Source organism: Sinohyriopsis cumingii, chromosome 2, assembly GCF_028554795.1.
Source record: "Sinohyriopsis cumingii isolate HCF-2022 chromosome 2, ASM2855479v2, whole genome shotgun sequence".
Lineage (NCBI taxonomy): Eukaryota > Metazoa > Mollusca > Bivalvia > Unionida > Unionidae > Sinohyriopsis > Sinohyriopsis cumingii.
The window spans coordinates 52,106,146-52,120,265 of record NC_142962.1 but is presented as its reverse complement, the minus strand read 5'-3'; the positions used below and the strand labels follow the sequence as shown (position 1 = coordinate 52,120,265).

General features: G+C 33.2%; 1 protein-coding gene across 4 annotated transcripts in view; it reads right to left on the bottom strand.

The window, feature by feature from the left end:
* LOC149804849 (spectrin beta chain, non-erythrocytic 5-like) overlaps positions 1 to 14,120 on the bottom strand; it is a 338,094-nt gene that overhangs the window by 161,239 nt on the left and 162,735 nt on the right. For all 4 annotated transcript variants that reach the window (XR_016416849.1, XM_089945259.1, XM_089945279.1 and 1 more), the window contains exons 21-23: positions 9,326 to 9,560; positions 8,536 to 8,633; positions 3,596 to 3,682 (exon numbers count right to left, since the gene is read on the bottom strand). Coding sequence is in view for 3 of the 4 variants with exons in the window: in XM_089945259.1 (XP_089801385.1) it covers positions 3,596 to 3,682; positions 8,536 to 8,633; positions 9,326 to 9,560 (420 nt within the window). In the remaining variant the exon portion in view is untranslated. The remainder of the gene's footprint in view (positions 1 to 3,595; positions 3,683 to 8,535; positions 8,634 to 9,325; positions 9,561 to 14,120) is intronic.

Genomic DNA, 14,120 nt, shown 5'->3' with positions numbered 1-14,120 from the left:
TACGGATCATTGCCATCTCACCACTATTTGTATATTACTATGATTGGCTAATTACTCTCATGCATTTAAATATTACTGTGTGTGGCTAATTACTCTTATGTATTTGTATATTACTGTGATTGGCTAATTACCCTCATGTATTTAAATATTACTGTGTGTGGCTAATTACTCTTATGCATTTGTATATCACTGTGTACAGCTAATTACAATTCTATATTTGTATATTACTGTGATTGGCTAATTACTCTTATGTATTTAAATATTACTATGTGTGGCTAATTACTCTTATGCATTTGTATATTATTGTGTAAGGCTAATTAAAATAATGCATTTGTATATTACTGTGTGTGGCTAATTACTCTCATGTATTTAAATATTACTGTGTATAGATAATTACTCTTATGTATTTGTATATTATTGTGTTTGAGGATGGCTATTTTTATATACTGTGTCTGTGTACAGCTAATTACTCATGTATTTGTATATTACTGTGTGTCTGTGTATGGTCAATTTACTCTTATGTATTTGTATATTATTGTGTGTCTGTGTATGGCCTATTACTCTTATGTATTTGTATATTATTGTGTGTCTGTGTATGGCCTATTACTGTTCTGTATTTGCATATCACTGTGTGTCTGTGTATGGTTAATTACTCTTATGTATTTGTATATTATTGTGTGTCTGTGTATGGCCTATTACTCTTATGTATTTGTATATTATTGTGTGTCTGTGTATGGCCTATTACTGTTCTGTATTTGCATATCACTGTGTGTCTGTGTATGGCCTATTACTCTTCTGTATCTGTATATCACTGTGTGTCTGTGTATGGCTAATTACTCTTATGTATTTGTATATTATTGTGTGTCTGTGTATGGCTAATTACTCTTATTTATTTGTATATCACTGTGTGTCTGTGTATGGCTAATTACTCTTATGTATTTGTATATTATTGTGTCTGTGTATGGCCTATTACTGTTCTGTATTTGTATATCACTGTGTCTGTGTATGGCTAATTACTCATGTATTTGTATATCACTGTGTGTCTGTGTATGGCTAATTACTCTTATGTATTTGTATATTATTGTGTGTTTGTGTATGGCCTATTACTGTTCTGTATTTGTATATTACTGTGTGTCTGTGTATGGCTAATTACTCTTATTTATTTGTATATCACTGTGTGTCTGTGTATGGCTAATTACTCTTATGTATTTGTATATTATTGTTTGTCTGTGTATGGCCTATTACTGTTCTGTATTTGCATATCACTGTGTGTCTGTATATGGCTAATTGCTCTTATGTATTTGTATATTATTGTGTGTCTGTGTATAGTTAATTACTCTTATGTATTTGTATATTATTGTGTGTCTGTGTATGGCTAATTACTCTTATGTATATTATTGTTGTCTGTGTATGGTTAATTACTCTTATGTATTTGTATATTATTTGTGTGTCTGTGTATGGCTTATTACTCTTCTGTATTTGTATGTTACAGTGGAAACAATTCTGACAGATCACCCCTTCTGCCAAAACAATGGTCTCTCATAAAAGTCATAACACTAAATAATCAATAAATCTGTACATGGAGAACCCAGTCTCTCAAGATAGGTGGTCTCTCATAACAGTGACCTCTCAAGACAGGTTTTACTGTACTGTATCTCTTTGTGCTAATTAATCTTATGTACTTGTATATTGCTTTGTGTATGGCAAACACTCTGTTTTTGCAAATTGTTGTATTATAAGTCTGGTGTATTTGTATATCATTATGTATTTGTGAATGGCTAACAACCCTCATACATACATCTCAGCTATGCCAACAACTGATGTATATTTTATTTGGGGAAAATAAACTTCATAAACACTGTCAATATGATTATTAAATCTGATTTCAGAAACATGTCTAATACATAAATCAAAAATTCCGTTTTATGATGTATATGAAATCCTACAAAAAGTGTAGATAATAATAATTGTTCTTGGATCACGGGGAATGGGGCTTAGTGTACACAACAAACAGTGTAGACCAGGGGTCTCAAATACACGGTACATGGGCCACATGTGCCCCAAGCAGTTATTTCCTGCAGCCCGCAACAACACACAGATTTTTCAAATAATTAATAATGCACATTTTTTCTTCAGAGATGCGGCCTTTGTGCCAATGTACTAGTCATCGTGTTGCCCTTGTGATGATTTGAGTTTGAGATCGACAGTGTGGGCCCATGGGGTTGTTTTTGATAACTAGAGAGTGGATCCTGGGCAATATCAAAAGAAACAAAATTAATGAATCGGGAATAAAAACTTCAGTAACAGTCAATTATTTCTAGGCTTTAGGCTGAACTGTACCATTACATGTACTTCACTAGGAATGCTGCATGATTTTTAAATATTTAAATTGGGACTGAGACTTGTTTATTTTTGAATTGAGGATTTATCTTTAGTCCCTGGACCCTCTAACACAAATCTCTCAACTCTAATCAACCATTACATAATGCACCAGCAGACTAGTGTCAATGCTGATTTCATGCGAACAGTGCAGACCCTAACCTTACAGCACATTTTGCAATGGCATGTTCCAGTCGATGTTACAGTCAGGTGCGTGAAATAAGCATGTACATACAAAACTTATATGGCAATTGGAATTTGCACTAATCTATCTTAATAGCAACTGTGCCTTCCTTGAATCAAATACCCATAATCCTTCTCTGTCTGTCTGATCATGTGATCATGGAATTAGGACCAGATCAAATAGGCCATTTCTTGACTGAATGTTCTTAACACATTAACCCCTGGAGCATTTTGTCATTTTTGCCTGAAAATCGGGTAGGAAACACTTTTTGAAAGCTATTCTAAATAGACTCGAAAACACCAAATCCCTGGTCATCTTTCAATAACATACTGCCTAGTTGTGTTAGAAACATCATTTTTCATTGGCTATTTGACTGGCGCATGAACAGAAGGGTAAAAGTTGGAGTTTTTCTTCTTTTTTTTTTTTTTGCTAAATGGAGCCATTATTTTCGTATGGAGACCAGTCTTTATTCCAAATGCCCATCTGATCCTACTTTTTGCAAAGGCTCATATGTCTGTTTGCAGTTCATGCCAGTTTGCCTTCAATCTGAGACCAAGAAGTCTAAAATCCAGACACAAAATCGGATTCCAACCATGGGTAAATTTTGGGTAAAAAAAAGTTGGGTCCAAAAACTGAGTTTTTTAAAATCTGTATTTTGTGGTGCAATTAGATATTCCAGATTATTTGGTATCATTGTAGAGCTACATTTGTCAACCTTTCTATAATACCACCCACTTTAGTGTACCATGCATGACCATGACGCTACAGAGCTCGGCAGTAGGCTACTACCTCCTGCCCCGTTAAGTCGCCATTAGGGGTTAATGTGTTAACACTGTCTTCCTTTGTCCTCTATTTTTATTTTAGATTATTGTGTCCAGGAAAATACAGAATGTAATCACAATATGAATGGAAACTTGTTCTCAGTAAAGTAAACTTCAATCATCAACTAGAAAAAACAGCACAGTCTGAATGTGTTATTTAAGCACTGACCAGGCCTTCCAGACACTGTTAAAGATGGAGAGTGTGACCTACCTTCTCTTTCATCCAGGTTTCAAATTCATCACATTCCCTGTAGAACTTGAACAATTTAACAGCATCTTCCAAACTGATTCTTCGAGTCTGCAAGAAAACAAAAAGGTATTAACCTGCAATTTCTTTCATTACTAAAATCTGTTTTGGTTAAATAATATATAGCCCAAAATGTCATTTTCAAAGAAAATATAATGCAAGTGGACAGTCCTAAACAAAGATTTGCTGTGCAGGCTGTCCACTATTCTCTTACACACTCCATATATAGATCTATTTTGATAGTCCCCAAGAGGAACAATTATAGTGGTATTTTTGGGGAAATGAAAGTAAAATCTTGAAGCTGAAATAAAATAAATTAAACCTCTCATAAGCAGCCACACCTGAGTTGCGGAAAACATGGCCTCTGATGACAGGTGGTTGCTTAATACACATTTATTTTTAAAATAATTTTGTTTATGGTACCTTCAAAAAATGGTTGCTTAAGACAAGTGACTCCTTAATACAGGTGCTCTTTAAGACAGATTTTACTATGGAAAACCCCTTGCAGTCAAAATATTTTCAGGTCTAAATAAATTGTTTGCTATAGAAAAATGTTTGTTGCACCAAAGTTTTAAATTATTTTCAGTTTCTGTTTGAATGTTCTTTAATTGAAATATTCTCAATATGTACAACCCTTAAAAATGCCACTCACAAGCTCGCAATTTGCGAGCAGAAAAATGTCATTTACAAGCTCAGAAAATAAAAAGTAGGCTATCATACGGTGATATTTTTCACAAACAATTATGATTTTCTATCTACTTAAAAAAAAAAATATTTACTGGCAATCAATTTGACTTGTGTTTTCAGTTTAGACGTGAGTCGAGATTGCCCAGGACACAGAATTGGAATAACAATAATAATGGATTTATACGTCTTGAATGCGTGCCTAATGTGGGCGAGAGGCATGCATAGAGGCATATTCGGTGCATACATACCCACACATTTCAGCGTATTGTCAAGTGTGCATCTGTACCGAAGTAACTTGGCAATATTGAGATCAGTTCAGATTCAGAAGAGTCGATTGCATTAGCAGAAAGCACCCTGTCCCGATCAGACATCATGTGGGTATCATGTACTGTGTGTGAGTTTTTGCATGCTCTGTTTTAAGTTCGTTCTTTTCTATTTTGTGTTCACGGTGTCTTTTATTCATCTCCCACTTCACTGGGTATCCTGTGTTTGGATTAGTACTTATAAAAGACCCAGACTTGGGTATCTGGATGAAGCAAAAACATCATTAAGACTAAATTACATAAATTAATATAAAAGATGTAACTTGGAAAGTAAATAACACCAATTCAATTGTTGATCTATCTGAGCATCATATTCAAAACAGATAAACACAACTCTGTCCCAGTTTGTATTACTGTGTAATTTGCAACTCAATTCTGAATTCCCTAATGAAACAATTAGATGTCTGGAAATTGACAAATTCCAAACCAATTTGCTCTCTCCACAAACTGATTAATTTGATCAAGCAGATTTCATTTACTGCAAAATACATTTAATGAATTATTTATGGGAAAATCTGCCTAATCACTGTATGTGATTTTAACATAAAACTGAAAGTCTCCACATTAATGGCTGAGACCTGAAATTAACTGCAATAATATAATCATAACTGTTAAAAGCCAGCAACTCCATGGGGAAAATGTGGGGCAGCTGGGAAGAGAACTCAACAAAAGGTCGACAATACATCAAGCTGATGCAATAAGAAGCTTACCACATGCAAGCTAAATCCATCTGATGAAAGATATGTTCATGAATTTAATAAAGAATAATCTGTACTAGTGACCTCCATAATTCTGTCAAAATGACCAAATGTAAAGTTGAGCCTATATGCTAAAATATGTCAAAAAAGAATTCATGATACATCTCTCCAGCTCCATTGACTCATATATTCCAAATACCCATCAAAGGCACTGGAGAGTAAAAAGAAGGTCACTGTGACCCATTTTTAAAAATATAATGATCAGTACTCTCAATGATGAATATACCCAGCAAGTTCCATGACTGTACATACAACACTCAAGAGAAACTTAGCTAAATACAAAAGCATCAACACCTACACTAACTACAACAATGACAACACTGACAATGCAGCCAAAAAAGTGAAACCTTCCTTGCCTTTACTTCACAGATGAAAGATAAACATCAATCCGTTTTTAAGATCATGAAAAAACTAAAAAATCTTTTTATTTCACAAATGATCAAAGTTTAGGACTAACAGATCATCTGCTATTACAATAAAACTTGGAAAATTAAATGTGCAGCTTTTAAGAATATTTCTCATTTAATTTTGATGCTGTTGGGACTATATGCAAGTAAAGGCTGGGAATAGGCCACTAATTTGGTACTATTTTCCAGTACAGATATCGTAGTTTGATCTTTCATTGATAGTAAACTAGTGTAAGAAAATCTATTTAAAATAAAACCACTTTTGATGTCTACTCACTTTTAAAATTGACGTTGACCTAGAAGGTTACACCAAGAAATTGTTTTGCAATTCTGCATTTTAAAAAAATGTGTTTATGATTTTAAAGGAATTTTTTAAAAATGGATAGTGTATGACTCTATAAATACAGTGCTGCTGTAATTTCTCCATGGAAGTTGGCTGATGTAATTTTTATTTACACCCAGATGCTCAAAGGCCAAACGTAAAGTAAAACTGCTATTTTGACTGAATGATTACCTAATGGCATGATAAATTACAAATGGAAGTGAAGAAGGAACTGACAATACACATGTCTAACTAATGTAAAGTGGAAACGATATAACTGTTCAAAGAATGATGGCAGCTGAAAGGAACTGTAGCTGTCCAGTACTAATGGTGCAAAAAGCATCTTAATTGACAATGCTCAAACTTTCAAAGTGCATTTGATAGAAAACTTTTATGCTTGAAAATGACAAGCTGTGTACCAGTAAACATGAATCCCTTTGCTACGAGGAGCACATTTAGAGTAATGGACAAAACTCTGGAAATTATTCAACTCATTTCATAAATTCAATAATAAAATCATTACTCATCTGAGATTCATTTCCTGCATGAATTTTTATTTTGAGTGAAGACAGTCTAGATAGAAAGAAGAAAATACGGTTTCAGAACTTCATTAAATTTTGGCTCTACATCTTTCAATTCTTGTGTGTGAAAAATTAAGTCTCACTGTGCAATAATTTGATAACCAATAACATTTAGTAGCAGGTTATTGTTTATAAACTGCAATTCAAACAACAATTGTCCTTCCAAGTCACAAGTCAGATGGAATAACTCAAGCACCATATGCTTAGCTTTTGATGTGAATGTTTACAATCACTATAAATGCACTACTAGACATGGCAGAAGAAGCAACATTCCAGTTGTTGGATATTTACTTGATGGGATGAAATGGTGTACCATCTAAACTTGTTGATGAGAATGGAATAATTTTCATGTGCCTCTAGGTATTACCACTTGGTACATGAACATGTAGGACCACACATTATGTTCCATCAAAGCAGTTTATTTCATGTTAAATGGGTCAGTGACAGGCTAGTCCAATATGAGTGAATCGTGCTTCATTTTACATTCCAGAATCACACGCATGTATTTTTCTAAATTTATATACTTTTAAGGAGTTTTACAAAGGATATGCTGTCTAGTCCATCACTGGAAAAGTTTAACCCTTGCAGAGACCTGCAAGAACTTAAAAATTCACCTTGCATTGTCTGCAGTTAACTTGCACTATTTTGCAAGTATTCAATTCGAGCCCTGCCAGGTGTCAATATGTCCATCCATTCAGGAGAAGTGGCAATAACAAGATTTTCAAGATGGCCACACTGGGTGCCATATTGGATATCAGATCTGCAACATTTTCATTTAGAATGAACCAGACATCATTAAGAAGTCTTTAGGTGAAAACCCATGTTGATATTACTTTCTGTTTAGGAATAGTAGCTTTAACAAAATTTTCAAGATGACTGCCATGGCATCAATACTGAATGTTAATTAGACACCAGCTGTGTTTAGAACAAAATGGATCTAATATGAAATCTTTAAGCAAAATCTGCATGCTCACATGACCATCTGTTCAGGTGGAGTAGTGATAAGATTTTCAAGAAGGCTGCCATGGTGCTCATACTGAATGTCAGATTGATGCCATTTTTCATTTAGGAATGAAACATCATAAAGTTGGGTTTTTGTGGTGAAAATCACATCCTGATAATACCACCTTTTTAAGAGAGTACTGAGATTTACAAAACTGTTGCTGTGGTAGCCACACTGGATGTCTGACAAGATCATCTGGACTATCAATATCAGGGCTAAAAATGAAAACTAGCTTACTCAGATTTATTGAGCTGTACCTACATGGCTCAGACTTACCTGGGACAAATTAAACGAAAGTATGTAAAAGACATACCTGGGACAAATTAAACGAAAGTATGTAAAAGACTTACCTGGGCGAATTAAATGAAAGTATGTAAAAGACGTACCTGGGACAAATTAAACAAAAGTATGTAAAAGACATATCTGGGACAAATTAAAACGAAAGTATGTAAAAGACTTACCTGGGCTAATTAAATGAAAGTATGTAAAAGAAGTACCTGGGACAAATTAAACGAAAGTATGTAAAAGACATATCTGGGACAAATTAAACGAAAGTATGTAAAAGACTTACCTGGGACAAATTAAAATGAAAGTATGTCAAAGACTTACCTGGGACAAATTAAATGAAAGTATGTAAAAGACTTACCTGGGCTAATTAAACGAAAGTATGTAAAGACTTACCTGGGACAAATTAAATGAAAGTATGTAAAAGACCTACCTGGGCTAATTAAACGAAAGTATGTAAAGACTTACCTGGGACAAATTAAATGAAAGTATGTAAAAGACTTACCTGGGCTAATTTGAAAGTATGTAAAAGACTTACCTGGGCTAATTTGAGAAGCTTGTTGAAAGTAAGTGTTAAGTTTCTCTGTCTGGATTCCACATTATCTTTGTCAAAATGAAGATTGGCTTTGGAGCGAACTGAAAGATAAATGTTTTCTTTATTTACTAACCAGCATATTTTTAATTACATCAAAATAGATTGTATTAATTTGTATTATGAAACAGAACATAATACCTTGTTATCTGAAATGAATACAATACAACTACGTAATATGTCTTCATTTCCCAAATGAAGAACTTGTATACTGAAATATAAACCATTTCAAAAAGATGGCACATGACACACGCATTCAAATGCATTTATACAAATAATATCCATCTACATGACAAAAAAAGCATCTGATATAATTAAGCTTATACAGTATCTAAAGCAAACTTTTACCTGAGAAAAATGAGTACCCTATTATGTATGAGCCTGCTGTGTTTCACAGTCATCTGTGTAGGCACTATACGGGTAAGGTAAACTACTAAGATTATTGTTAAATTAGAGGTTGCCTGAAAGTGAATGGTTAAGGCTACTGTAATAATGCACAAACTTTACTGCATTAACTCTGCTATAAAACATGTCCCCAATATTTCAGATTGCCTAAAATTTGGTTCACCATGCTCTTAATACTTATTCATAACATATAACTAGTTTAATTTTGAAGTAAAAACCAAAATCAGTAACATCAACATTTCTAGAAATGCATGAATTGAGTTTCATTTTATGCTATACAAAATAAAACATGGAGAAAAAAAACAGGATCCAGTCACAATAAAATACTCACTTGATGGCGCTCTTCTAAGCTGGCTCTTGTCTGGTTTTTTCTTTACAACTTCTTTTTTCATCACAATTTTCTTGACAAGGACTTTTTCCTTGACCATCTTTGGACGGCGCACAACCTTCTGTGTGACTTTTGGCTCCACTTCCTTGACATAGTTAGCTGGTATAAAACCCTCAGTGCCATCAGCTTTTCGGATTTGCCACCAGTCAGTGTTGGTTCTGTGTACAAGCGTCATAATCTAGAAGATTTAACAGAAAATTATTACAAATTCCAGCTGGAATGGCTAAGAAAAGAAGAACAAAATTAATCTGATGAAATCTGGACTGTATCAAAATAAAGATGGTATGCATGTGTATGTTTGATTCAGTACCATAGATAGGGCTTTAAGTCATATTCCAAGATTTTGAAAGACTGAATCAACAAAACAGAAGTGCGGAAGAATTGCATCTTTTTGTCTGTTTAACAGCAGTTTTAACACATCACTGGCTATATCATGCCAAGGAAAGGAAGCTAAATGTCTTTGCCGAGGACACACCTAGGCATATAACAACACTGCATCTTAGTAACGTTTGTCTTTTTTACTGGACATGGGCATTATGTCTCCATCTTCTCCATCCCTACCCATTTTACAATATTTTATATTAACCCATAAAGCTGAATATTTGTGGCTATTAAATATTTTTTTAAATATTTTTCTGTTGTATTATCAGCAAATGAATGCCAGAGAATTACATATTCCATTTATTCCATCCAGATCTGAATATGGGTTTACTAAGACAAAATTCACACAAACACACACACACACCAAAAAAAGAGCCAGTTTTTAGGGTGAATTGTTAATAAATAAATAATTATATTTAAGTCATTACCATATTTATTTCAGTGACAGTATCTGAATCTTGGAAGTAATGTATGGTGATCTGCTAATTTCTCATTACACTGTATATACATCTTTTTAAAAACATCTAATAGTTTAATTTGACTCTTACACACACACACACAGACACTGGTGTTCTCACAGAATTACATATTCTCTCTCTCCCTCATATCACAGAAACACTTAGAAAATTACATATATTTTCAAATCTGTGAAAACCTCAATAAACCAATCTCTTTTTGTCTCAAGAGTTTTTAGTTACTAGAGGTTTCACTCTCTGTGTGTATGTGTGTGAATGTGTGTGTATATATACATATATATATATATATATATATATATATATATATATATATATATATATATACACACACACACACACACACAATTTTATAGTTGCATTCCCAAGAGTGATTACAGCATATGTTGAAATCATGTAACTCAAACTTTGGGGTTTCACTGCCTTTTAATTTTCAGTGAAATTATGTAATTTAATATATTTTAATACCATTCATTTTAGCCTTTATGAATCCCAATTTTTTGTTAAATAGATATTGTATCTGGTGTTTGATGTTCGGTGTTTGATAGCACAGCAACAAAAGTAGGTTACTTAGTGCCAAGGAAATTGGAGTAAAGTTTTTGATAACGACATGTATTAAACTGACTTGGATTTTTACTTAAACCCACTCAGTCACAACTCTTGCATGCTAACCACCCAACCATGAAATATTAGCAAATGAAAAAACTTTAACCAAAACCTTAGCACAAATTTTCTATGACTGGGACTATGACTTCAAGGTAAAAGGAGCAACAGAACATGTCGAGGAATGAATTGCTTTAGTTTCATAATGATTCAGCCAAGTGTGATGAGATTCTTACAAGGGATTTATATATATAAAAAAAAAAGAAATAAGAAATTGTAATCTCAACCTGTTGACAATGTTGCTAATACTGTCTTTGTGATTAATAATTCTCTTGATTCCCACTAATATGGGTAAAACAAATTAATTGTAATCTGATAAAAAGTAAGATAATAAATATTTAGGGTACAAATATAAACATTTATTATAATGCCCATTGATAATAACCCATCTAATCAAAAGCTTAGACAAACTTCTGTCAAGGTGAAATGAAAATGGAAAGCTCCTTAATACTGATAAAATCAAAGTTTTGTTAATCAATATGAAACAGTGGAGATCAAGAATACAGCATTACCAGCTTGCAAATGGTGAATAAATGACAAGATACTTAGTGTATATCACAAATGGATTGTAGCTTACTGTGGAATAAGCACGTCAATCACATTGTGAAATAAAAATGCTAACTCCTTTAAAACATTACATTTATGTTCAAACATGTTTTGCTCATGCAGCCATAGCTGGACTATTCGAAGTTTATGGGATAATTCCACTAATGAACACAAAATATCAAAACTGCATCGAAAAAAAAGCTGTAAAATTCAACTTGATACACCATTCAACATTTCTGAAGCAATGTAAGAGCTGAAAATGTCATGCAGATATATTTCTATGAAAATTAAAATGATATGTCAGAAATGATACATACAAAATAATATGTAAGAAATGATACGTACAAAATAATACGTAAGAAATTAACTCTGGAGAATGTACGCGATCTATTTTATGAACCAGAGCTAGGCAATGCATACATTCCTAATTTGTGATCCACTGCATTAAAAAAATGCAAACTGACAAAATAGAACTGAGAATCTTTTAAAGCTTTCACAAAACGGGCACACTTGTAAACTGTATATATACACTCTTTCAAGTCAAGTAGAACTGCAAACTGCACAGACCAAGTTTAGGTGTGAACATGACATTTGTACCTGTCAGATACATTTTTGGGTAAATACTGTAATAGTTGGCCTCGTGGTAGACCAGTTCCTCATAACAAACCAAGACACACTCGTAAAATATTATTATTATTATTATCATTGGTTTAACACCTTACAAATGTGTGGCATTGTTGAAATCAGAATCTAAGTTGCCATGCTAGACAGATGAAATCAGTCCAGAATGACAGGAAAGAACATATTTGTATCAAAACCCCTCCCCCATTGTGGTCTTTGAGACAAAAATTATTACAGGCTAGGCAAAAAGCCTCTACTGTTTCAAATAGTGACAATCTTCTTTGACTGGAAATTCAAGTTTTTCAACAACATATTTTGTAGCATCTGTGTTAAGTTATATTAATGTGTGTGTATGTATGTATGTGTGTGTGTGTGTGTGTGTGTGTGTATATATATATATATATATATATATATATATATATATATATATATATATATATATATATATATATATATATATATATATATTCACTTTTGAGTCCAACTGCATAAACTGCATACACCCTGATCTGCAACCACATAATGTTTCAGCAGATCTGGGTCTATACAATTTTAGGAGTAATCAGTAGATCAAACAACATTTACCCTAATCTGCCAGTGCATTATACATGTATTAATTGACTGTAGATTAGGGTCTATATTCTTTTGCAGCTGTACTTAGCTGATAAGTATGTATATACATTAATAAGTTTTGGACCAATACAATAATTCTTGGCCTTAATATGAATGACTTTCAAGTTCTGTTTGCAACTTTTTTAAATTCAACTTAAAATCTTTTGTGTAAATATTAACTAAATAGAATAGAACATTTAACATCAGCGAGCATCTTATAATCTGGTCAATACAAACACATTTCATTGAAATTTTAGGACAAAATTGGTAGTTCTATAATCCGTTACTGAATTGTTCAAAATGTTTACTTGGACGAAAATATCTGTCATACATCAAAACAGACCTGTGGAAAGAAGAATCTGGATGTTGTGTCTTCTTGTGACATGCAAAGTGATCAAAAGAAGCTTTCAACTTGATGCAATTCAAAACAGGAAGTTAAATTTACAGGCAAGTTCAAATAAGAGCATCAAGATTTCAGACAGTTGCAAGGCTATGGTACGGAAAAACAGGATTGCTTCTGGCTTCATGCCATTAGCATCAGTTCTATACATTTTGATCAATGTTGACTGAAAGGAATAGAGTTGAGTGCCATAATTAAAGTGTAATCGATGAAAACACAGTTCATCAATACAAAACTATGTAAACATTGATTATCACGCAGAAAATAAATTCCAACTCAAATGATCTTGGTAAAATAAATTGGGCCCCTGTGACATAAAAGATAAAGCGATAAGAAAGAGTATTTTTTTCTATGATATCAAAGTAGAAAGGCACATTAAATGAGTCCATATAATTAGCTATTTTTTATTTTCCCCCTTTTAAAAAAGTGTTATCAATATATGCTATTATCATTGTCCACTCCTAAAATTCAGAATTTAAAAAGTGATAATGTTGGCCTCTGAATCACCTTGGAGTGAAAGTCAGCATGGCCATTAACAGTGGCATAGTCTGGGCTTCTTCACTTGCTATGCTTAGCAAGTGTCTTGGTCAATATTAACTTGGAATTCCCAATGTCCTATACCTATGTCCTATGCCAATGTCCAATACCTATGTCCTATACCAATGTCCTATACCAATTTCCTATACCTATGTCCTATACCAATGTCCAATATCAATTTCATATACCTATGTCCTATACCAATGTCCAATACCAATGTCCTATACATATATCCTGTAACCTACCTATTGTGATAAATTTGGAGTTATGTGCATTTGGTTAGAGCACCCCGTTTTAAGGAATTCTTAGATTTTTGTGATTACTTGTCTGATTATTGGAATTTGGTGCATGAGAGATATTCCTTTGCCCAAAATAATTAGCCAATTACTAGGAGCAAACGTCACAGAGTAAAGTGTTTGTGAGTTTCTATGATGCCATGGTTCACTAGAAGTGAATTCAGGTCCGAACCAAATGAGTGTCCATGGAATAATAAAGTCCCTACTAA